This window comes from Synchiropus splendidus, chromosome 12 (genome assembly GCF_027744825.2).
Source record: "Synchiropus splendidus isolate RoL2022-P1 chromosome 12, RoL_Sspl_1.0, whole genome shotgun sequence".
NCBI lineage: Eukaryota > Metazoa > Chordata > Actinopteri > Syngnathiformes > Callionymidae > Synchiropus > Synchiropus splendidus.
The window spans coordinates 18,679,474-18,705,702 of NC_071345.1; the positions used below are offsets into that span (position 1 = coordinate 18,679,474).

The 26,229-nt window shown below is 44.0% G+C and overlaps 2 protein-coding genes across 2 annotated transcripts; both read right to left on the reverse strand.

Moving 5' to 3' along the window:
• Positions 1–612: 612 nt before the first annotated feature.
• Positions 613–7,988, reverse strand: LOC128768410 (dynein regulatory complex protein 9-like). The gene is made up of 6 exons (XM_053881282.1): positions 7,792–7,988; positions 4,248–4,409; positions 4,090–4,164; positions 2,491–2,622; positions 1,849–1,938; positions 613–1,788 (listed from the first exon to the last, which is right to left on the reverse strand). Exons 2-6 carry the CDS (start codon positions 4,404–4,406, stop codon positions 1,684–1,686), a joined length of 561 nt encoding a protein of 186 aa, XP_053737257.1. The 5' UTR covers positions 4,407–4,409; positions 7,792–7,988; the 3' UTR covers positions 613–1,683.
• Positions 7,989–19,604: 11,616 nt separating this feature from the next.
• Positions 19,605–25,978, reverse strand: LOC128768513 (dynein regulatory complex protein 9-like). Its single transcript, XM_053881450.1, has 6 exons — positions 25,759–25,978; positions 22,215–22,376; positions 22,057–22,131; positions 20,455–20,586; positions 19,813–19,902; positions 19,605–19,752 (listed from the first exon to the last, which is right to left on the reverse strand). The coding sequence occupies exons 2-6, from the start codon at positions 22,371–22,373 to the stop codon at positions 19,648–19,650; spliced, it is 561 nt and encodes a 186-aa protein (XP_053737425.1). The 5' UTR covers positions 22,374–22,376; positions 25,759–25,978; the 3' UTR covers positions 19,605–19,647.
• Between the last annotated feature and the right edge of the window lie 251 nt (positions 25,979–26,229).

Genomic DNA, 26,229 nt, shown 5'->3' on the forward strand with positions numbered 1-26,229 from the left:
CTAACACATAGTTCCTAATGTGTCTCAGTTGATGACCTCATCCATGCATTTATTGGCACGAGTATAGAGATGCGGAGAGGTCCAACATTAATGAGTGGTGAACTGACTGACCGCTTCAAATTCAGCAGCACAACCACCAAAACCCTCAGTGGTGACCTTCATCACCATCAGCAACTCCACCCTCAACAACTGCAGCTTTACAAACCAAGACGGTCCACAGGCGGCACCAGACCTTCTGCAGATGCAGCCTGAGCTGCTGATCAACGGTGAGCAACGTGCTTTCATGTCACTGAATAAAACATGGGATTTGTAATGCTGACCTTGTAAAGTGATGAGTGTTCATCCACAACAATAACACATTTCTTTACGTCCTTCCACCCAGGGGAATGTCGGTGCATCCACATCACAGACTCAATATTACACAACGCCATGTTTGGGGATCACAACGTCATGATGTTGGGTTTGCACCAAGAGCAAAACTAAACTTAAGTCACAAGTGCATTTCTTTTTCATCACAATTTATTTAAGCCAGAGGAAAATATATATATATATATGGGGGGTTTTTTTCGGCAATGTATTGTATATATAAACATGTATAAACATACATATATATATATTATATTATATATTGCATATATAAACATTGCTAGTGTTTAGTCATGAGCCTCACCTCCAGTATGCGGTGAATTGTGAGTGTGACGGTTTGAAATATGTGTTTATGTTAAACTAAATACAATTAATAATAATAATAATAATCATAATATATGCATATATTATAAAGAAACATGGTTTTATATTAGCTCAATACTGCGTCAGTGTATGCACAGTATGTCTGGGCTCAAGTGTTATAAATGTCTCTAAGGCATGTTAAGTCATGTTGCTACAGGGTGCACCTGTAGCACCAAAGTTCCAACAGTAGTGCATCCTCTCTTGTTTTCTGTTTTATGTCATGGCTGTGGTTCATCACTGCACTGCAGTGTCTGACACTGAGGGGTGAGTGAAATGTGAAGCAGCATCTGATGAGAACTGGCTCTGAGTCAGGCTAACGTAGGAAACAAGAGTGTCATTCCAAGCATGGAAACAAGTCCTTGCGCCCGTGTGCTTCTTAACTGTGGGTGTCAAATGTGTGGTTCAAACTATACAGACCAAGGGTGACTGCATCCCCCCTTTGGTTTATTGCTCATGTGTTGTACATGTTTGACTTGTAAGTTGGACACAAACATCCAGTGTCAAGCTACAGACGCCTGAATATGTTTTGTATACGTATATGTTTTTAATATGTAAGTTGTCTCCTTGTCCATTCAGAGGTCAGGTGTTAAGACGACAAGGTTGATTCTGATTTGTTGTTGGTCTTGTTGCGTAGTTTGTCTCCAGTTTTCGAAACTAACAGAAAAGATTTCACTGATCATCAGCATTTACTGAGGATGTTAAGCACTTCTATAGCATGTATTAAAATATCTTTCAAAAAAACAATTCAAGAGGAAGGAAGAATGGATGGATGTTTTAACATATGTGTTTGCATTGTCATGCTTGAATTATTGTCCAACATTTTAAAATACAAATCAATCCAACTCATGTGTCATGTGCCATTCTTTGTTTGTGCGTCTCACACATATGCAGGGAGAAAAGCCACATGCAGCAGTGGAATTCACACGTCTGATCTTCACATATCAAGGAGTGTGTCTATTTCTTCTTCTTCTTCCCTTCTCCCTTTTTCTTGCCCTTCTTTTTGTCTGCCTTTTTGCCCAAGCCTCTGCGGGACATGACACCTCTCCACCATGCCTGGATCTGAAACGATTCCTGGTTAAAAGGGAACAATTCAAACAGGTTGTTGTCGCCGCCACTTACCTTGGTGGCAGCCATGTTCTCTTCCTGCTGGCGGCGCAGCTTCTCCTGCTCCTTTCTGTCTTCCAGCACCACCTCTTCCATCTCCCTGAACTGAGAACACAGCAGTGCTCATCGTGTACCTCATTTGAAAACATCTGCGGGGAGTCACTGAGCCCAAACATGTGGGTAAAGAGGGCAGCTGGCGAAGAACTGGACAAATGTGGGACTAATACAGGACATTGCATCTCTTCAGGCAGACTGGTGAACAAAGGTGAGGTGGCAGGGTAATAAACGTCTGAGACCAGGCGGCTGCAGGCTCTAAATGGTGATAAAGACTGACACTCTTCTTCTGGCTGCCTTCTTCAGAGGTAGAAATGAGGTTTGATCTGAATGCAACTGAATGATATATTCGATGGCTACAGGATGAGAGCAGGTCTACATCAGCGCTCCTCTTGCTTGCTATGGAGATGGACTGACTGACAGTGAGGATGAGCACTGACCAACGTAGACCTTGGTCGCTGATCACATGACCTTCTGTGGGCCTTGAAAAATAGGCGTCCTGATGCTGACTTGAGGAAGGAAATTCACTGCTGCTTCACTTCTAATTGTGTGTGGTGTTAACATGCATCATTGGAACTAGACTGAGGTGGTGCAGCATCTCACCGTCCTCTTTAGCTCCGCCAGCTTGTCCAGTGTGATGGCCCGTTTGCAGTTCACTTCGTTGAGTTGGTGCTCCACCTCATGCAGCATCATGTCCGTCCTCTGCTGCCAGTCCAGCTGCAGCTGCTGAAGCTCCTGCTCAACAACTGCAGCGTTAACACCTCCCAAACTTTACCCTGTAGTTTCCCCCCTTCCACATACTGCATGTGCAGATTACATTTTTGTTTTTCAATGCCACATGCCGATCAACTGGATACTGGCCGCTCCATCTTGTAGTGATACAACGACATTAGAGCCATTTCAGTGAGAAAAAAGATGGAAGGAACGCAAGCATATACAGAGACATAAGACTCCTGCAGCAACATCTCCTGAATGAAAACAGACCAGGACAGAACATTCTGTTCAAGTTTTGAGAATGAATCTAGTGCACGTGCAATACGTACAATAAAGTCTCATACGACATGAGGATCTGACATACTTCAGTAATATTAGCATCATTATTGATAACAGCATTGTTTTAACAATAATCGCACTTTTAAACATTCAGTTATGCAGGCACTGTGGGGACCAGCTATATTTCTCCACATGCATTTTCAAACCAGCTGAGGCCACCTGCTGAAAACCAAAGTTCACCAACCAGGAAGACTGTGAGTCTGGTGCTGCTTGTTTCGGCTAACCAATGTGTGCTTGTTTGGTTGGAACAAAAACACACACCCACTGTAGCCCTTTGTGGATAATATATTGTATATTATATATTTGTGGGTAGAATAAAATTCTGAATGCAATAAAACAATGTCAAAATATCACAAAATAAAAAAAATATATCTTATTTAAACTCCAAAAAAAGATATTAGTGAAGTTTAATAGAAAGTATCACCATCATCATAAAATTCATTTTCAAAACTGCTTCAACAGGTGCTTTCATGAACAGTTTTTACTGTTGGGGGCGGCATCACTTTATCATTTTTTCTTTTCAAGAACTTCTCCATAGTTGTTAACTATCACAGATTTGCTGCTGTCAAGTCAATGCAGCGACACACTACTGCCACCGTACGTGGTTCATGTATTAAAACTGAGCGTCTCGCAGACCAAAGGTGTAAAACTAAAACACTTTTAGCAGCCCTCTAGGGGGCGGTCACGGCCCTATAGTTAAGAATCACTGCTATAGAGAATGTAACCAGTCAGGAGGCACACTGTGGCAGAGGAGATGCTGGTTCAGTCACCTGGCAAGGCAAGACTAGACAGTAACAGACTGTCAATGATACAGATAGATAAACTGCACTACTCTACATGTATACTAGTATATGAATACAATCAGGAAGAGTGCACTTGCAGATCCATCACCCAGCCGGTCAGCACTCATTGTTTCCTGCACCTGTTGAAAGTGACACGCAATGACATGCAGAAGAACGGTTGAGGATGCAACCTCTGACCTTTCACAGCCAAAGCTCAGAGCTCTGAGCTCTGCATGTCACACTCACAACACTGGGGACTGAAAGTGTTTGTTTCCAGCTCAAACTGTTGGACAAAACAACCAACAAGATATTGTGCAGTTCATCACGAAAGATGGTGGCAAGAATCACAAAAAATCTCTGCACTGACCTCATGTCGATAATGCAGATATTTCTTCTTTGCTTCATGAACTTCAGCCTGCTGCTGCAACTGGTCCTTCAGCAGCTGAAACAAGGCAGTCATCAGCCCGTGGAGGTGGGAGCGTGTGGTGTCAGGGAATGAGAGTGACGGAATGGTGTCTCAAAAACCTCACGCTTCTTTTCAAGGTCACTTTCAGCTTTATTCGTCTCAAACTGCGTCCTCTTCAGCTGCTGCTCTTGGAGTTTCTCCTCCAGCTTCTTCCTCTTCTCCATCTTCAATGCTTGAATATCCACTTGTTTGCTGAGTCTTTTGGCGCATTTGCACATCTCCTGATGTACACAAAGGCATTTCAATGAACCATGAGGCAGGTCAAATGAAAAGGTCTTTCAACCATTTAATGTTTTTTTTTCATCTCGTCTTTATTTGAAATGTTTGATAACCTCCTCACCTTGTAAAAATTGCTGTGTCATTAAAGGCGTTAAAGGTTGAAGTTTTTTTGGGGGGGAAAGGGAGCAGGTGCTGCTGCTCCACCACCGTTTTAAAAATAATCCTGGAGGAAACCCTGTTCCAGAACCAAAGTTTACCATGAGTTTAGCAAACTATTCTCATAAGAAAGCAGTTTTATGCCATATGTGCTACCGGCCTTCGCTATTGGTTAAACCACCACTGGCATCGACCTGAGACGTCGATCGACCTATAACTCCCTTGTCTTCCGCTACTCAGCCTCTTTTACCAAACAGCCTTTGACTTGTGACGGAGGACAATGAAGAGACCGAGTGCTCCGTTTTGGAGGACAGCCCAAGCGAGGTTTACCGTGGAGTCGGCCCAGAGAGTCTATCTGCTGGATGAGAGGCTCTGGTCAGGACCCCAGCAGCGCCTTCCGGATGAGAAGGACCGCCTCACCATGCAGTTCCTCAACAGAGCCTACTATAGTGCACTCCACGTCCAGAACCTTGCCAACAACATGACTCAGTTGTTGTCGGCCATGGACAAGGCAGTCTTCGAGAGGGTGCTCAGTGAGGACAAGCTCCCAGAGTGGTCCCACGTGACAGTGGCGGCGTTCCATCAGATGGTGCTAGCTGTTTCCATGAATGGCGTTTGAATAACCGACAGCCCTTTCGAGGAGGGCCCCCCGCACCTGGAGCCTCGACTTGGCTGTGTTTAGAGCAAGAGATAAACTCCCTTCTCCAAAAGTGGACAATTTCTAAAGTCCCACTGGAGGAGTGCAAGGCAGGGTTTTACTCTGTGTATTTCCTTGTCCCGAGGAGGTCAGGTAAGTCGAGACCCATCCTGGCTCTCTGGAGGTGAAACACTCGTGTTGGATCATGTCAGTTCAGAGTGCTGACGGTCAGGCAGCTTCTCGAGTGTGTCTGACCAGGCGACAGGGTGACGTCAGTGGACCTGACAGATATGTATTTTTGTCCAGGGAGGAGGCGCTAGAGCATAAGGCGAGGGTGCTGAATCAGATCAGACGTCTGGGTTTCGATGTCAATCTCAACGTCAAATCAGAATGCGCTGCATCCCATGACTTCCGCACAATATCTGGACATCTTCCTTGATTCTCGCCCCATGACAGCATGGCTCTCAGATGAGCCTATGCCAGTTCTGCTGGAGCAGATTGGCATGATGAGAGATGTGCACCACGCGAGAGCCAGCGAGGTAGTCACACTCTTAGGTCTCCTGTCAGTGGTGGTGAAACTGGGATTGTTGCACATGTGGCGGCTCCAGTGCTGGTTTGTGCTTCACCGTCTTCACCCGGTCCGGGACAGTAACATGTGGTTGAGTCTGTCAGGTCCGGCTTCCCTGAACATTCTGGGACTGCAGCGCGCGTCTTATAGCAGCAGCGCACATCTTCATGGATGCATCCCTCCTGGGCTAGGAATGCGCCTTAGAAAAGGACAGCATGAGAGGAATATGGTCCGGTCCCACATCTCATATCAAACTGCTGGAGTTGATGGCGGTGGAGAAGGTTCTGCTTCATTTCACACCACGGCTGATGGTACATCATGTGACGGTGAGGTCAGCTCCCTGCACAAGATGACGGCTCTTACCTTGACATGGGCAGTAAGCCACCTGTTGTCGATGACAGCGTGTCACAGGTGCCCTAAACCTGGGCACGGACAGGCTGTCCAGAAGAGGGTCTTGCACTAGAAGTGGCAGATGCAATCTGGCAGTGGTTCAGGACTCTAGCTGCAGATCTGTTTACGTCGGAAGAGAACGCCAATGCTCCACTGGGGTTCTCTGAGGGCGTGGGACAGACTCACACAACACACTCTGGGTGGATGCCCTGACCCATCCAGTGTGTCCGCAGGGGCTGCTTTACGTGATTCCTCAACACAGGTTGATGACGCCGTTTTTGCAGCACGTCAGAGATCAGAAACTCTCGGTTGTGACGAGGTGGTTTCCGGACCTGTCCAGATTAGCGGTGGGACCTCCGTGGCCAATCCTGGATGCACCGGGTGCACTGACCCAAGCCAGAAGTATGTGTCGAGCCCATCTGGTGCTTGGACGTCCTCTCAAGGTTTAGATGTTGAAATTGCTTGACATGGGTTTGTCGGATGCAGTAGTTTCAACGGTACAGAGCTCTCAGGCTCTAGCCACTAACAGGCTTATGCCACTAGGAGGCACGTCTCTGTGAACTGGTGTGAGTCTAAAGGCCTCACCCGGGTTAGATGTCCTCTTTCTGGTGTTTTTTCCTTTCTACAGGAGATGCTGGATAAAGGACCACCATCCTGGTCGACAGCATCAACCTTCGCTCGTGCTTACGTGAAGGACATGGTGGACTCCTAAGTTGCTCTCACTGTCCTTTCTGGGGGTGCTTCTTTGTCCACAGGTGACCAGTAGAACGTCGGATGCTTGGTTCTTGTGGTAAGGACTTTTTCTTTCAGCCATGCTGGGAGGAATTTAATCCCACGGGCCTTCACCATGGTTTTTAACCAATAGCAAAGGCAGTTAGAAGGTGGAGCACAAATGACATAGAAATAGAAATTACCTAATGTAACCACAGTTCTATGAATATGGACGTAGCCCTCTAACCGGCTGCCCAGCCTGTATAGAATTTATTTCTATGCCGAAACTCGAGTTAGTGCTCAGACTCGAGTGTTGGGAGGCCAACTGTTCTACCCGGTGTCCTCAGTTAGTCATTTACATGCTCCGGTTGACAGTACAAGCAACATCCGACATACGACTGGGATCAGTTCCGACCAACTGGTCATATGTCCGATTGGACGTAAGTCAAAATAGCCGACGCGAGGGTTCTAGGTACTACTGTAGTGGTAGATCTCTGTGTGAGAGTGAGATGCTGGGATACTGTGCTGCTGTAACTGTCGTATGCGTTGCCGGGCTGCTACGTGCTGCGGTGCCAGACATTGAATGAAAAAAATAAGCGTCTACTGGCCGTGGTCGTAAGTCGGATGTTACTTGCACTTAAAACAGTTTTTGTCCATTTTTCTCATAATTCACACTTCCTTTTCATTTCTTCTGCAAATGATAGCACTGTATACATTTCTAACTTTCATTTGAGCAGATGACATTTTTTTAAAAATGTTTGCAGTCCCTTGCAGCAGATTGTCCACATTGGCACACTGGCTCTACCACAGCAGTCACACAGTGACGTACACAAATTCACTATATCACATTATCAAACTGCAGACTTAAACACAAGTAACCAGGCAGAACTAGGAATGAAATTTCAGTGTCAGATTCTCTCACCTTCAGATTCTCAGTTTTCTGCCTCAACTCCTGCTGTTGTCTGTGTAAGGTTTGTGTTTTACTCGCCAGCTCTCTCTTGGCTTCTCTGAAGAGAAGAACACATCAGCCTCACCATCTCCCTGTTTACCTTCTTTCCATCTGTAAAAACTCATCTCATCCACCAACATTCTGTCCGTCCTACAAAATATATACAATTGATTGAAGAACTGATTGTGTTGTTAGGCCATAAATAACATGAACAATTCCATTTCGCCGCATCTATTTCTACAAAAGGAAAGTGATGATGAATATTTTCTTTCTGTTCTAATCAAGTTTTATAATATATGAAGTGTTCACCTTTCTAAAATATGGAATAGATGGTAGTTTGTCATGTACTTATGATATAAATTTTTGACAGTGAAATGATCATCTTTAATCTATTTTTCCTGTGGCAAAAATGGTATTATCATTATCATTTTTATGATTGTTATTCGTAGCAGTATTGTTGTTGTTGTTCTGGTTAAAAGTTAAAGTACAGACTGGAATTCCCTTGCGTGTAGACACAGGGAAACAGATTTGTATTCCAAAACAGGGACAGACCATTTTAATTGCATTACAATTATGGTTTCGTAGAAAGGGCTTTTTATTTAATTTGTTTTTATTTCACACTATCAAAAATTCTACAAGGATTAACTGTTGGATGATGGTCACAGATTATGTGCCATGGTGGCAAACATTAAGTCGAAATGTCATTCTTAGTTGAATCACATTTGTTCATCGTCTAGTGTCTCAGCTGTGTCTCAAGATGGGTGATGGGAAAGACATAGAATGCAGTTTGTGACTCATCAGGTTGAACATTATTGAGGAAATAGCGGGAAAATGTGAATATATCAATCATAACAAAATCATAACAGTACAGTTATGAAATGAAAGTGTCCATCTCCAATGTCTCTCATATCTGTTCACAGTTTACAATCACTTTGGACTCACCTGAACACTTTACCTGGGAGCTATTGAAGAAATAGTGAGAAAATATGAATATATTAATAATAATGGAATCATAACAGTACAGTTATGAAATGAAAGTGTCCGTCTCCAATGTGTCTCATGTCTGGTGACAGTTTACAACCATTTTGAACTCACCTGAACACTTTTCCTCGGAGCTATTGAAGAAATAGTGCAAACATTCTCACTGACTTTTATGATAACAACACCGGCTCTGGTGGAGCGAATATCTGTCGAATATCCAACATCCAACTAATTTGACCACGGTTTCCTACCTTCACTGTATATGCCCGACCTGCATTTATTCCGTTGAATTATGCCTAGGAAGCGAACTGTATCGCTATCTGTATATATCTATATGCACCTTTATTTCCATCCCTATACTTGCGATGAATTGAAAGGCCTTTATTGGTGTTGAACTCTGTCAGTTCAAGTTAGTGGGCATTCAACTTCCAACACATTATTGTGTTTTCCCTCTGGTGAAGGGGGTGATAGTGGTTCTGTCAAGTCACTATTATAGTCTGTTCCCGCTTGTTGATTGGTCTCAGGGAGACTCAGGCACGATATATAAGTCCAGTATTTACTGCAAGTATCAAGTAGTTTACACATGACAAATTCTGTCTGGCTGCTGTTGTGAGCTCCTGCCATGTGACGCTCAAATGAAGTGGTATTATCAAGTGTATCACGCTGCTGATCATGACATGAAGTGCAATAGTCACTGTAGTGTCAAGTAGTTTCCTGCTGTCCATCAAAAGTACAGGGGCGATGCTGGCAGGGGTAGGAACTAGAGCACAACAGCGGTTGGCATCTGTGGATTCCCCAAGCATTGGTCCTAACTCAGTCATGACACTGGTTTTCATTATCCGCGGAAAATGGATTGTTTAAAGCCAAGTCTGACTAGGAGAAAGACTTGGGAGTGACTGACCTGACTGACCTCTCCTGAGCTAAACCGTTGCAGTCAGGGTGAATGTGTTTGCATCCTGTCCACATCCAGATGAGTAGAGAATGGTAGACAGCTAGAAAGGTGACGCTCCACAACTCTTCTTTGCAGGTGAGGACTCACGTAGCAGCCCAGGTGGAGAGAGGACTGCAGTGGATGAGGCGTAGGGCACAGAATGTCCTCTGTATGATCAACCGTTTATCCTGCCACCCATCAGCCAGTGGCCTTGTGGAAGACTATGTTTGCATTCGAGGTACAACACTCATGACACTCTCTGAAGCATCAATTAAGTTTCTTTTCAGCCTCTGCATCATGAAAGTAGAAATATTGACTTGAGTTGTACGCAGTGTATCAATTAAATAGCATCAATGAAGCGCGTGATATATGGTTTACAGACTATAAGCCACTACTTGCGATCTGAGTCCTGCGGCTTATACAGCAGTGTGGTTAATATATGGATTTTTACATCTGTTGTGAGAGCAGCGTGAATCAATCAAGACGCTCCGTATTATGCATCTTGTTTCCACTATTTCCTCACTCTCGATGCTGGACCCCGTTTTTAAAACTAGTGTTGAAAAGCGTTTTTAAGCTGGTGCACCACTGACCTGCCCACAGCTCAGACAGACCACTGAACCTGCGGCTTACAGACCGGTGCGGCTTATGTATGAAACAGATCTATTTTCCTTCTTAAATTTAGTGGGTGCGGCTAATATACCGGTGCACTCTATGGTGTGGGAATTACGGTAAATGTAATATAACCACGATTGCAATGTATCAAGACGTCACAACGTGTGTGTGGGGCTGCACAATATACGAACCATGCAGCTGTACATGTGAGGAGCAATGCACGCACTTTGTGGGGACCGCTCATTGCCAAAATGCTTTGTTTGTTTTGAAGTCTTCACCCTCAAATTGAGGTTAACCTTGTGGGGTCTGGCAACAGGGTCCCTCAAAGACATAAGGACCCCACTTGGTGGGGTTTTCACCAAAATTGCGACTCACTAGGATCCATATGCATAAACACACAGACACATGTTTAGAAATTAGGACCCAACATTGAGTAGTGAACTGACTGATGCTCTCAGGAAAACAGATTCGGTCTTTCGTCACTGATAAATTTCGTGCTTTTATCGGACAGAAATATTGTATCTCACGCTTCTTCTTCAAAATCTGCAGCACAACCACCAAAACCCTTAGTGGTGACCATCATCGCCATCAGCAACTCCACCCTCAACAACTGCAGCTTTACAAACCAAGACGGTCCACAGGCGGCACCAGACCTTCTGCAGATGCAGCCTGAGCTGCTGATCAACGGTGAGCAACGTGCTTTCATGTCACTGCATAAAGCAGGTTTTTGTTGATATCTTGTTTGCTGCAACGTAAAAAAAAGTGAAATAATCGTCATCGACTCTGCTTCCTTCCACCCAGGTCAGAGTCGGAGCGTCCACATCACACACTCTGAATTGCAGTACGCCATGTTTGGAGATCACAACGTCATGAGGGGGGAACAAAACCAACTCAGGACTCGCTAGACCATTCGTCCCCTCTGCCCCTTCACCACCAGCACTGCAGGCGACTTTGCCCGCCCCTCTGACTCCATCAGGCAGTCAGGATGTTGAAGACTCCACTGACTGACTCACACACGATCTCTGCACTCTCCCTGCTTTGGACCAGCACCAAATACTCTACCTCTATTGCACGCTCACCGGGACACAGCAGCCTCACTTCAGGGGATAATAATGGGACTATATATATATATATATATATATATATATATTTTATTTAACAGTTTGCTCTCCAGACAACACAGAACCTTTGTAAGTGCAGGAGTTCCTGGTCCACTGATCACACTGATGCGCAAGACACGTGGCAGCTAGGATGATAACAACAACAACAAACATGGAGGAATCCCTGAACAAAAGCTAGTGATGTTTTTCACTACTACTCTGAATGTATTCGAAATTCATATAAAATTGAAATTCTTATACAAATATTTTCAAGATATTAAAAGAGCTTTAGTTTAAATAAGGTGATATAAACACTTGAATATAGCCACCATCATGATTTATTGTGCTATTGTCAAACTGAAGCAAAATAAAATAAATAATCAAATCCCACCCCTAATATGGGATTTTATTTAAAATCCCATATTATATATGGGATTTTAAATGTATATATAGATAGATATAGATGACGTGGATTGCTACTACCATACCATGCTTTATTTGTAAGTGTTCAATTGTTAGACAAACCATGTTAATAAAAATGATGAATTCTTATCATCGCTATTTGAGTTTGTCTTGAATCTACTAACTATTGATGCGTGGTGAATTGCGAGTGTCAGCTTTTTGTGACTTACAAGCTAGCAAAACAGCCCATAGTGACTCCTTTCAGCCCCTCAGCAGTGGCTGAAAGGAGAGCAGTGTTTTCTTCCTCCGGTTGTCTCTCATCGTCTCCTGGAACACTCATTTCAGCAGAAAGCAGGGATGAGTGAAACAACGCTTCATAAACTGAACGACCTAGGTTTTAAAGTGTCACAGAAAATGCTGCAGTGTTGTAGGAGGCAAGTGTCAAGAAGAGTGGTCCTTCCCGATGGTGAGTTTTTAAGGCATGTGTTGTTGGAAGCATGTGGCCCGTCTCACCAGCGTTACAACAGTGTGACTTCAGCTGTAACACCGTCACAAAGACGGTCGATGGTTCTCGTCCAATCCATCTGCTTTCATCTCTGTTTTCCTGTCGTCGGCACAACAAATTAAAATAGGGCTGGCAGGTTGAGGTTTAACCTTGAGGTTATGATCGCTGGATCAGTGACAACTCTGGACCAGACATCAGACGACGGGTCAAGAGTTCAAAAGGTGTGAACCCTGTCTCTTGCCACCTTCCCTTTCAGGGACCTCTTCATACATTCAACATGAGCCTGGGATTGTTGTGGATCATAAACTGAACCAAATTTATGAGTCAGCGCCAGTAGCTGCTCACATTTTTCCAAAGGTTTGGCTGTAAAATGTGTGTCAATTCTTCTCCTCCACACACTGATACACCTCAGGCCATCCTGAAAAAGTATCCACAATCGCTGATAGATACCTCTTCCAGCTGTCCATTACTTAACAAGAAGCAAATATCACTAAACATGCATTCATCTCTAACATTTCTATGATTGTCCAGGAACAATCCTAATAAAACATATTTGGGGTTTAGTGGTATATTTTACCCATGAATCTTTGCTATATGTGCTTTTATCTCCAACCAAAAACTTATATAGATATTGACGTTGCCACATTAAATGAAAGAGCATTCCTTTTTCAGTTCCACATTTTGTGCAGGTATTTGGAATATTTTTATTATATCCATGTTGGTCGACCGGGGTCACACATGTCCCCATGTTGTACTGAATGAGTCTGAGCCTGGTAATAATGTTGGTGTGGACCTCAGCGCAAATTGTTTCCCATTCAACCATTGATAAATCATTTTTCTTTGCAGGCTGCCGCTTTGGTTTGTGATCTGGTTGGATTAGATGTTTTCCTCAGACGTTTCTTTGTTTCTGAATGCATATATAAAGGGAGAGGTTATCCAAGCCATATGATTCCATTGCAACCCATTGAGGAACTTTGTTGGATGAAAAATGAAACATTAAGGATCGGAGTTGTGTAGCCCCATAATACATATACAGTGGTACCTCGGCTTTCGAACGAAAATCCAGAACTCAAACGCCCCCCAAAAAGGCTGGAAAAACATAACCTGCGGGGGTCGATCAGCTGACCCGCGACGCACTTTGTTATTGTGTATAACACAGCCTCTGTATGCAGACATGTCCCGTTAGCTACATTTACTGACTGAGGTGTAAAACCTTTCCTGTCTCCACACTGGACCGTGGTAGAGTGTCACAGGGGAGGTGCTCGCTCTCCACACCTCCGAGGCTGGAGGGCTCACTCCAGGGGTTGATGTCCTGTTGTGGGCTGGAGCTGGGACAGGGATGAGGCGAGTCTGGGACAGAGCGTTACTTGGCTTATGACTTTGTCACAGAAGCGCACATTCAGAGCTGGACACGCACCGGGCACCTCTTCACTTCTGGAGAGACGTCACTCACTCGGCAACACCTCCCACATGCAGCGGCCACACACATAGAGGAACAGCGCACCTGCAGCAGACACTCTACATTCACTCCTACAAAAGCCTGTTTTAAGGCTTGGAACGCATTATTTCTTTTTCCATTCATTTTAATGGGAAAATTTCGAAGATTTCGACCAAATCGCTTCTGGAACGGATTGTGGTCAAGAACCAAGGTACCGCTGTAATAGGTTTGGTAATTTTAAACCTCCTCTGTCAAAAGATACATTACAGCAGAGCTCAACCTTGCCTTCCAATTGCTCGAGATGAATCCCAAAAAAAAAGCTTTTTCATTTTGGAGAACTAATCCCAGTATGGTATCATGAGGATATTCTGAAATAAATATAAATATGTTGGTATAATCATCATTTTAAGAATATCAATTCTACCTGACAGAAGGAGTTGCATCCATTTGGCTATTGATTCCTTAGTTTCACTTTAGCGAGGTTATAAGTTGCTGCAAGAATTTGTTCAAGTGTAGGCTCTGAAAACCCAGATATGTAAATTTAAAATGTGACATTTCTGGTGTGGAGTTCTGGCAATCATTTGTATTATGTGAGAGTATTGATGATTTTGCTTGATATTTCTCCAAATGATTTCATGAATTGCAGTGCAGCTCATATTGATTTATTTAAATTTGACATGAATAACATGACATCATCTGCATATATATAGAGAGAGATATTAAGGTAAGTTAAGTTAAGTTCCTCCTGCAGCCAGCTGTGAGTCCTAGCTATAGTTTGGTTTCGTCCTTTTGTCTGGTTGGCATTGAATTAATCTTGTCAAAATGTTATTACATGGTTTCACTGCTCCTAACGTTTTGATGTTTGACCGTGACCGTTGTTGTCCCTGTTGCTCCCTCACTAGAGTCAGCGTCGGATGGATACGTTTGAGAGTAGTAGTAATCGGAGAGTAGAACGACCTTGTTGCACACAGCTTATAATCAAATCAATAAGAAACTAAGGTACAGTTGCGCTACTATAATTTGATGTTAATGATGTTCATTTCACATCGTTTTGGGTTGCTACAGAGGATTTCTACAGGTTTGCCGACTGGGGAATTCAGACATTCCGAGTGTAATTGAATGCCTCATCACTGAGTTCTTCACAACGGCCGGCAGAATGGCTGAGGAATCACGCATCGACACGGTAAGATCTTAATTCACATGTTTTTCACGGAACTCAGTCCTACCATTCCTTTATTTAGAACTGTACGATTAGCTGCAGTGACCTTTTTTCACTTCATCAAGCCGGTTCACACACAGCAACCCGCGATTACCTTCCGCGTCCCGCGCGGAGCGAGTTTTTGGAACTATCCAGAACTTGACTAAGGGGATCTTGATCTTTCCCTTGATCCGTGTCCCCTTCAGGCCAACTTCGTCTTTGTCCAATCCGAAGGTTACCTACATATGCATCGTTTAACCCGCTAAATTATGGTTATGAAGCGAAGTGACATGAACTATTATTGCTATTGCTCATTGGTGAAGAACAGAGACAGTGAAAATAAAAGGTGAACTTGCACCCCGTCATTTAAACCACAAGTTTGTCTCTCATACATGGCATCTATATTTCTTTATAGTTCCAAGGAATTCAACATTTTATTGTGTTCTGTCACTGAAAGTATCAAGTAGTTTACACATGACAAATTCTGTCTGGCCACTGTTGTCAAAATGAGCTCCCGCCATGTGACACTCAAATGAAGTGGTATTATTAAGTGTGTTACGCTACTCCACCATGACATCAAGCAGTTTAGTAGTAGTAGTTCAAATACCATCAAAAGAAAGTACAGGGGCGATGCTGGCAGGGGTAGGAACTAGAGCACAACAGCGAAGTCTGTGGATTCCCCAAGCATTGGTCCTAACTCAGTCATGACACTGGTTTTCATTATCCGCGGGAAATGGATTGTTTAAAGCCAAGTCTGACTAGGAGAAAGACTTGGTGTGTGTTATGTGGATGAGTTCAAAGAAGAAGCAAACGTACGATGATAACGTCCTTTATTAACTTTGCTAGCGTAACAATTCACCTGTTGCAATAACTTACCTAATAGTGCCTCCTTGTGGTCATTATTGTGAACGCAACGGAGTCACTGGCCTCTCCTGAGCTAAACCTTTGCAGTCAGGGTGAATGTGTCTGCACCCGCAAAAACTACCTCCACGATGATAATTCTGTATTCGACGATGAAATCGATAAACATCGTTGCATTGGACTCACACACATGAACATGAGGAGACCTCCAGCCCCGTGGCGTTTGACAGCCGACACCGGCGTGTGACAGTTGTGGAGACTGTGGTGGACTTTGGTTCACCATCTGAGTCTGTGGATCCGTGTTTATTCTGTTAGATAGAGTGGTCCTCTTAGGTTCTCTGACGCGGTCGTCTGCCTTGGTTCACATCAATACAGGCAGGTCTCCCGCTGCGCTGGACCGCGGTCAAGCCCGCATCCAGCCGGGTGCCAGAAATCCAAGTCATCTATATAATCTTGCGCGTATATGCTGGTAGTTAAGGTAAATCCGTCTCCAGCAGTGTCCTCGCGGACAACTTCAAAATAAAGCCACTAAAATGGATTTTAAAGTACAATTCCGTCCTGTGGCGAAGAGTTCGGTTGCAGTCAAACCCATTGTTATATATCTCGCCACTGAATCCTTATGGAAACACACGTCCCATTATCGTGACACCACGACTGTTGTTTGTGTCACTCTTCTTCGGTCTTCTTTTTTATACAGATAGAGCACATACAATACTCAAACAATACAGACGCCACCTAATGTTCAGTCTCAGCATGGCGTCCATTAATCCCATACACAACACCCATATGGACTCACAGTAGAGGACACGATGAAGACACACAGGAAGTTTCATGGAATTCTATCGTGTACTTTTCATGATGTCATTCTTCATAAAATGCGAAATGTTCAGCATTGAACAGCATTGATGTTAAGTGGATTAACAAATTAGCAGACTGATTTTGTTCTCTTATAACTGCATGTCAGATACATATATACATGCACATGTACATACAGAATATAGCACCAATTAAAAAAAAAGGAGGCCATGTGCGTATGAAATAAAATCGTTATGAGCTTTCACAATCAGAATCAGGGTGGCTTGAGGCATTTTGGCTGACAGAAATGACTGTTGAAGGATCCATAAGATATTACTTCCCCTCTTCAGTCGTGAAACTCACAACAAAGTAAAATTGGAAAAGCATAATGTTGTAATATCAATAATGATGCATAAGGTCATTTTCAAAGTACCTTTATTCTGAAAATGACCTTACCCAGCGTCAGTTAGGCACCATCAACAAATTCTAAAGCACTAATCAAGTATTAGTGAAATCTTCAATAAGGCAATGGAAAACAACCATTTTAGGTGAGAGAATTGTGAATGATCACACAAGACAAAGGACCGAGTGTATTTGTTTGTATAATGATTTGGAGAATATGACTAAATGATAATTTCTTCACATGATTTCTAATATTTCTTCAATAGCATCAAAGAAATGTGTCCAGTCTGGTCCATAGTTCAAGTCAACTGTTAAGAGACAGGAGATACAGCAGACACACGGCTCAATTTAACCCATAAATAAAACTGGCAGAGCAGTCAGACACGAGCAGGTTCCATCAGAGATGTGAAACATTGAATTTCTCGTCTCTACACTTAGTTAACTATTATATTTAAACATCAACAAATAATGACGTTGGAGACAAACTCCACTAATAGGTTCCGCCATAAAGCAGTTTCAAAAGAGACTGTAGTGTGTACAATACATGGAATAGAATGAAAATGGATTTATAGTGATAATTATCATTATCACAGAAAAGACAACATTTATCGTGATAATTTTTTTTGTCCATATCGGCCATCCCTACTAGACAGCTAGAAAGGTGACGCTCCACAACTCCTCTTTGCAGGTGAGGACTCACGTAGCAGCCCAGGTGGAGAGAGGACTGCAGTGGATGAGGCGTAGGGCACAGAATGTCCTCTGTATGATCAACTGTTTATCCTGCCACCCATCAGCCAGTGACCTTGTGGAGGACTCTGTTTGCATTCAAGGTACAACACTCTTTCAGAAGCATTACTTAGACTTTCCATCCCACTTAAGAGTCTTTGTGGCAGCGTGACGTTTGAACCAAGCTATACATGCGAGGTTCTTAGGTTCTACTAACACATAGTTCCTAATGTGTCTCAGTTGATGACCTCATCCATGCATTTATTGGCACGAGTATAGAGATGCGGAGAGGTCCAACATTAATGAGTGGTGAACTGACTGACCGCTTCAAATTCAGCAGCACAACCACCAAAACCCTCAGTGGTGACCTTCATCACCATCAGCAACTCCACCCTCAACGACTGCAGCTTTACAAACCAAGACGGTCCACAGGCGGCACCAGACCTTCTGCAGATGCAGCCTGAGCTGCTGATCAACGGTGAGCAACGTGCTTTCATGTCACTGAATAAAACATGGGATGCTGACCTTGTAAAGTGATGAGTGTTCATCCACAACAATAACACATTTCTTTACGTCCTTCCACCCAGGGGAATGTCGGTGCATCCACATCACAGACTCAATATTACACAACGCCATGTTTGGGGATCACGTCATGATGTTGGGTTTGCACCAAGAGCAAAACTAAACTTAAGTCACAAGTGCATTTCTTTTTCATCACAATTTATTTAAGCCAGAGGAAAAAAAAAATATATATATATATATGGGTTTTTTTTTCGGCAATGTATTGTATATATAAACATGTATAAACATACATATATATATATTATATTATATATTGCATATATAAACATTGCTAGTGTTTAGTCATGAGCCTCACCTCCAGTATGCGGTGAATTGTGAGTGTGACGGTTTGAAATATGTGTTTATGTTAAACTAAATACAATTAATAATAATAATAATAATAATATATGCATATATTATAAAGAAACATGGTTTTATATTAGCTCAATACTGCGTCAGTGTATGCACAGTATGTCTGGGCTCAAGTGTTATAAATGTCTCTAAGGCATGTTAAGTCATGTTGCTACAGGGTGCACCTGTAGCACCAAAGTTCCAACAGTAGTGCATCCTCTCTTGTTTTCTGTTTTATGTCATGGCTGTGGTTCATCACTGCACTGCAGTGTCTGACACTGAGGGGTGAGTGAAATGTGAAGCAGCATCTGATGAGAACTGGCTCTGAGTCAGGCTAACGTAGGAAACAAGAGTGTCATTCCAAGCATGGAAACAAGTCCTTGCGCCCGTGTGCTTCTTAACTGTGGGTGTCAAATGTGTGGTTCAAACTATACAGACCAAGGGTGACTGCATCCCCCCTTTGGTTTATTGCTCATGTGTTGTACATGTTTGACTTGTAAGTTGGACACAAACATCCAGTGTCAAGCTACAGACGCCTGAATATGTTTTGTATACGTATATGTTTTTAATATGTAAGTTGTCTCCTTGTCCATTCAGAGGTCAGGTGTTAAGACGACAAGGTTGATTCTGATTTGTTGTTGGTCTTGTTGCGTAGTTTGTCTCCAGTTTTCGAAACTAACAGAAAAGATTTCACTGATCATCAGCATTTACTGAGGATGTTAAGCACTTCTATAGCATGTATTAAAATATCTTTCAAAAAAACAATTCAAGAGGAAGGAAGAATGGATGGATGTTTTAACATATGTGTTTGCATTGTCATGCTTGAATTATTGTCCAACATTTTAAAATACAAATCAATCCAACTCATGTGTCATGTGCCATTCTTTGTTTGTGCGTCTCACACATGCACAGCCACATGCAGCAGTGGAATTCACACGTCTGATCTTCACATATCAAGGAGTGTGTCTATTTCTTCTTCTTCTTCCCTTCTCCCTTTTTCTTGCCCTTCTTTTTGTCTGCCTTTTTGCCCAAGCCTCTGCGGGACATGACACCTCTCCACCATGCCTGGATCTGAAACGATTCCTGGTTAAAAGGGAACAATTCAAACAGGTTGTTGTCGCCGCCACTTACCTTGGTGGCAGCCATGTTCTCTTCCTGCTGGCGGCGCAGCTTCTCCTGCTCCTTCCTGTCTTCCAGCACCACCTCTTCCATCTCCCTGAACTGAGAACACAGCAGTGCTCATCGTGTACCTCATTTGAAAACATCTGCGGGGAGTCACTGAGCCCAAACATGAGGGTAAAGAGGGCAGCTGGCGAAGAACTGGACAAATGTGGGACTAATACAGGACATTGCATCTCTTCAGGCAGACTGGTGAACAAAGGTGAGGTGGCAGGGTAATAAACGTCTGAGACCAGGCGGCTGCAGGCTCTAAATGGTGATAAAGACTGACACTCTTCTTCTGGCTGCCTTCTTCAGAGGTAGAAATGAGGTTTGATCTGAATGCAACTGAATGATATATTCGATGGCTACAGGATGAGAGCAGGTCTACATCAGCGCTCCTCTTGCTTGCTATGGAGATGGACTGACTGACAGTGAGGATGAGCACTGACCAACGTAGACCTTGGTCGCTGATCACATGACCTTCTGTGGGCCTTGAAAAATAGGCGTCCTGATGCTGACTTGAGGAAGGAAATTCACTGCTGCTTCACTTCTAATTGTGTGTGGTGTTAACATGCATCATTGGAACTAGACTGAGGTGGTGCAGCATCTCACCGTCCTCTTTAGCTCCGCCAGCTTGTCCAGTGTGATGGCCCGTTTGCAGTTCACTTCGTTGAGTTGGTGCTCCACCTCATGCAGCATCATGTCCGTCCTCTGCTGCCAGTCCAGCTGCAGCTGCTGAAGCTCCTGCTCAACAACTGCAGCGTTAACACCTCCCAAACTTTACCCTGTAGTTTCCCCCCTTCCACATACTGCATGTGCAGATTACATTTTTGTTTTTCAATGCCACATGCCGATCAACTGGATACTGGCCGCTCCATCTTGTAGTGATACGACATTAGAGCCATTTCAGTGAGAAAAAAGATGGAAGGAACGCAAGCATATACAGAGACATAAGACTCCTGCAGCAACATCTCCTGAATGAAAACAGACCAGGACAGAACATTCTGTTCAAGTTTTGAGAATGAATCTAGTGCACGTGCAATACGTACAATAAAGTCTCATACGACATGAGGATCTGACATACTTCAGTAATATTAGCATCATTATTGATAACAGCATTGTTTTAACAATAATCGCACTTTTAAACATTCAGTTATGCAGGCACTGTGGGGACCAGCTATATTTCTCCACATGCATTTTCAAACCAGCTGAGGCCACCTGCTGAAAACCAAAGTTCACCAACCAGGAAGACTGTGAGTCTGGTGCTGCTTGTTTCCTGTAACCAATGTGTGCTTGTTTGGTTGGAACAAAAACACACACCCACTGTAGCCCTTTGTGGATAATATATTATATATTATATATTATATATTTGTGGGTAGAATAAAATTCTGAATGCAATAAAACAATGTCAAAATATCACAAAATAAAAATAATATATCTTATTTAAACTCCAAAAAAAGATATTAGTGAAGTTTAATAGAAAGTATCACCATCATCATAAAATTAATTTTCAAAACTGCTTCAACAGGTGCTTTCATGAACAGTTTTTACTGTTGGGGCGGCATCACTTTATCATTTTTTCTTTTCAAGAACTTCTCCATAGTTGTTAACTATCACAGATTTGCTGCTGTCAAGTCAATGCAGCGACATACTACTGCCACCGTACGTGGTTCATGTATTAAAACTGAGCGTCTCGCAGACCAAAGGTGTAAAACTAAAACACTTTTAGCAGCCCTCTAGGGGGCGGTCACGGCCCTATAGTTAAGAATCACTGCTATAGAGAATGTAACCAGACAGGAGGCACACTGTGGCACAGGAGATGCTGGTTCAGTCACCTGGCAAGGCAAGACTAGACAGTAACAGACTGTCAATGATACAGATAGATAAACTGCACTACTCTACATGTATACTAGTATATGAATACAATCAGGAAGAGTGCACTTGCAGATCCATCTCCCAGTCGGTCAGCACTCATTGTTTCCTGCACCTGTTGAAAGTGACACGCAATGACATGCAGAAGAACGGTTGAGGATGCAACCTCTGACCTTTCACAGCCAAAGCTCAGAGCTCTGAGCTCTGCATGTCACACTCACAACACTGGGGACTGAAAGTGTTTGTTTCCAGCTCAAACTGTTGGACAAAACAACCAACAAGATATTGTGCAGTTCATCACGAAAGATGGTGGCAAGAATCACAAAAAATCTCTGCACTGACCTCATGTCGATAATGCAGATATTTCTTCTTTGCTTCATGAACTTCAGCCTGCTGCTGCAACTGGTCCTTCAGCAGCTGAAACAAGGCAGTCATCAGCCCGTGGAGGTGGGAGCGTGTGGTGTCAGGGAATGAGAGTGACGGAATGGTGTCTCAAAAACCTCACGCTTCTTTTCAAGGTCACTTTCAGCTTTATTCGTCTCAAACTGCGTCCTCTTCAGCTGCTGCTCTTGGAGTTTCTCCTCCAGCTTCTTCCTCTTCTCCATCTTCAATGCTTGAATATCCACTTGTTTGCTGAGTCTTTTGGCGCATTTGCACATCTCCTGATGTACACAAAGGCATTTCAATGAACCATGAGGCAGGTCAAATGAAAAGGTCTTTCAACCATTTAATGTTTTTTTTTCATCTCGTCTTTATTTGAAATGTTTGATAACCTCCTCACCTTGTAAAAATTGCTGTGTCATTAAAGGCGTTAAAGGTTGAAGTTTTTTTGGGGGGGAAAGGGAGCAGGTGCTGCTGCTCCACCACCGTTTTAAAAATAATCCTGGAGGAAACCCTGTTCCAGAACCAAAGTTTACCATGAGTTTAGCAAACTATTCTCATAAGAAAGCAGTTTTATGCCATATGTGCTACCGGCCTTCGCTATTGGTTAAACCACCACTGGCATCGACCTGAGACGTCGATCGACCTATAACTCCCTTGTCTTCCGCTACTCAGCCTCTTTTACCAAACAGCCTTTGACTTGTGACGGAGGACAATGAAGAGACCGAGTGCTCCGTTTTGGAGGACAGCCCAAGCGAGGTTTACCGTGGAGTCGGCCCAGAGAGTCTATCTGCTGGATGAGAGGCTCTGGTCAGGACCCCAGCAGCGCCTTCCGGATGAGAAGGACCGCCTCACCATGCAGTTCCTCAACAGAGCCTACTATAGTGCACTCCACGTCCAGAACCTTGCCAACAACATGACTCAGTTGTTGTCGGCCATGGACAAGGCAGTCTTCGAGAGGGTACTCAGCGAGGACAAGCTCCCAGAGTGGTCCCACGTGACAGTGGCGGCGTTCCATCAGATGGTGCTAGCTGTTTCCATGAATGGCGTTTGAATAACCGACAGCCCTTTCGAGGAGGGCCCCCCGCACCTGGAGCCTCGACTTGGCTGTGTTTAGAGCAAGAGATAAACTCCCTTCTCCAAAAGTGGACAATTTCTAAAGTCCCACTGGAGGAGTGCAAGGCAGGGTTTTACTCTGTGTATTTCCTTGTCCCGAGGAGGTCAGGTAAGTCGAGACCCATCCTGGCTCTCTGGAGGTGAAACACTCGTGTTGGATCATGTCAGTTCAGAGTGCTGACGGTCAGGCAGCTTCTCGAGTGTGTCTGACCAGGCGACAGGGTGACGTCAGTGGACCTGACAGATATGTATTTTTGTCCAGGGAGGAGGCGCTAGAGCATAAGGCGAGGGTGCTGAATCAGATCAGACGTCTGGGTTTCGATGTCAATCTCAACGTCAAATCAGAATGCGCTGCATCCCATGACTTCCGCACAATATCTGGACATCTTCCTTGATTCTCGCCCCATGACAGCATGGCTCTCAGATGAGCCTATGCCAGTTCTGCTGGAGCAGATTGGCATGATGAGAGATGTGCACCACGCGAGAGCCAGCGAGGTAGTCACACTCTTAGGTCTCCTGTCAGTGGTGGTGAAACTGGGATTGTTGCACATGTGGCGGCTCCAGTGCTGGTTTGTGCTTCACCGTCTTCACCCGGTCCGGGACAGTAACATGTGGTTGAGTCTGTCAGGTCCGGCTTCCCTGAACATTCTGGGACTGCAGCGCGCGTCTTATAGCAGCAGCGCACATCTTCATGGATGCATCCCTCCTGGGCTAGGAATGCGCCTTAGAAAAGGACAGCATGAGAGGAATATGGTCCGGTCCCACATCTCATATCAAACTGCTGGAGTTGATGGCGGTGGAGAAGGTTCTGCTTCATTTCACACCACGGCTGATGGTACATCATGTGACGGTGAGGTCAGCTCCCTGCACAAGATGACGGCTCTTACCTTGACATGGGCAGTAAGCCACCTGTTGTCGATGACAGCGTGTCACAGGTGCCCTAAACCTGGGCACGGACAGGCTGTCCAGAAGAGGGTCTTGCACTAGAAGTGGCAGATGCAATCTGGCAGTGGTTCAGGACTCTAGCTGCAGATCTGTTTACGTCGGAAGAGAACGCCAATGCTCCACTGGGGTTCTCTGAGGGCGTGGGACAGACTCACACAACACACTCTGGGTGGATGCCCTGACCCATCCAGTGTGTCCGCAGGGGCTGCTTTACGTGATTCCTCAACACAGGTTGATGACGCCGTTTTTGCAGCACGTCAGAGATCAGAAACTCTCGGTTGTGACGAGGTGGTTTCCGGACCTGTCCAGATTAGCGGTGGGACCTCCGTGGCCAATCCTGGATGCACCGGGTGCACTGACCCAAGCCAGAAGTATGTGTCGAGCCCATCTGGTGCTTGGACGTCCTCTCAAGGTTTAGATGTTGAAATTGCTTGACATGGGTTTGTCGGATGCAGTAGTTTCAACGGTACAGAGCTCTCAGGCTCTAGCCACTAACAGGCTTATGCCACTAGGAGGCACGTCTCTGTGAACTGGTGTGAGTCTAAAGGCCTCACCCGGGTTAGATGTCCTCTTTCTGGTGTTTTTTCCTTTCTACAGGAGATGCTGGATAAAGGACCACCATCCTGGTCGACAGCATCAACCTTCGCTCGTGCTTACGTGAAGGACATGGTGGACTCCTAGGTTGCTCTCACTGTCCTTTCTGGGGGTGCTTCTTTGTCCACAGGTGACCAGTAGAACGTCGGATGCTTGGTTCTTGTGGTAAGGACTTTTTCTTTCAGCCATGCTGGGAGGAATTTAATCCCACGGGCCTTCACCATGGTTTTTAACCAATAGCAAAGGCAGTTAGAAGGTGGAGCACAAATGACATAGAAATAGAAATTACCTAATGTAACCACAGTTCTATGAATATGGACGTAGCCCTCTAACCGGCTGCCCAGCCTGTATAGAATTTATTTCTATGCCGAAACTCGAGTTAGTGCTCAGACTCGAGTGTTGGGAGGCCAACTGTTCTACCCGGTGTCCTCAGTTAGTCATTTACATGCTCCGGTTGACAGTACAAGCAACATCCGACATACGACTGGGATCAGTTCCGACCAACTGGTCATATGTCCGATTGGACGTAAGTCAAAATAGCCGACGCGAGGGTTCTAGGTACTACTGTAGTGGTAGATCTCTGTGTGAGAGTGAGATGCTGGGATACTGTGCTGCTGTAACTGTCGTATGCGTTGCCGGGCTGCTACGTGCTGCGGTGCCAGACATTGAATGAAAAAAATAAGCGTCTACTGGCCGTGGTCGTAAGTCGGATGTTACTTGCACTTAAAACAGTTTTTGTCCATTTTTCTCATAATTCACACTTCCTTTTCATTTCTTCTGCAAATGATAGCACTGTATACATTTCTAACTTTCATTTGAGCAGATGACATTTTTTTAAAAATGTTTGCAGTCCCTTGCAGCAGATTGTCCACATTGGCACACTGGCTCTACCACAGCAGTCACACAGTGACGTACACAAATTCACTATATCACATTATCAAACTGCAGACTTAAACACAAGTAACCAGGCAGAACTAGGAATGAAATTTCAGTGTCAGATTCTCTCACCTTCAGATTCTCAGTTTTCTGCCTCAACTCCTGCTGTTGTCTGTGTAAGGTTTGTGTTTTACTCGCCAGCTCTCTCTTGGCTTCTCTGAAGAGAAGAACACATCAGCCTCACCATCTCCCTGTTTACCTTCTTTCCATCTGTAAAAACTCATCTCATCCACCAACATTCTGTCCGTCCTACAAAATATATACAATTGATTGAAGAACTGATTGTGTTGTTAGGCCATAAATAACATGAACAATTCCATTTCGCCGCATCTATTTCTACAAAAGGAAAGTGATGATGAATATTTTCTTTCTGTTCTAATCAAGTTTTATAATATATGAAGTGTTCACCTTTCTAAAATATGGAATAGATGGTAGTTTGTCATGTACTTATGATATAAATTTTTGACAGTGAAATGATCATCTTTAATCTATTTTTCCTGTGGCAAAAATGGTATTATCATTATCATTTTTATGATTGTTATT

Bases quoted from the DNA above. Each gene is read 5' to 3' on its own strand.
- LOC128768410 (XM_053881282.1), bottom strand. From the start codon at position 4,406: ATGTGCAAATGCGCCAAAAGACTCAGCAAACAAGTGGATATTCAAGCA. The intron at 2,623-4,089 runs GTCAGTGCAGAG...GTTGTTGAGCAG, and splicing joins ATCTGCATTATCGACATGAG to GAGCTTCAGCAGCTGCAGCT. The intron at 1,939-2,490 runs GTGAGATGCTGC...CTGTGTTCTCAG, and splicing joins TGGCGGAGCTAAAGAGGACG to TTCAGGGAGATGGAAGAGGT.
- LOC128768513 (XM_053881450.1), bottom strand. From the start codon at position 22,373: ATGTGCAAATGCGCCAAAAGACTCAGCAAACAAGTGGATATTCAAGCA. The intron at 20,587-22,056 runs GTCAGTGCAGAG...GTTGTTGAGCAG, and splicing joins ATCTGCATTATCGACATGAG to GAGCTTCAGCAGCTGCAGCT. The intron at 19,903-20,454 runs GTGAGATGCTGC...CTGTGTTCTCAG, and splicing joins TGGCGGAGCTAAAGAGGACG to TTCAGGGAGATGGAAGAGGT.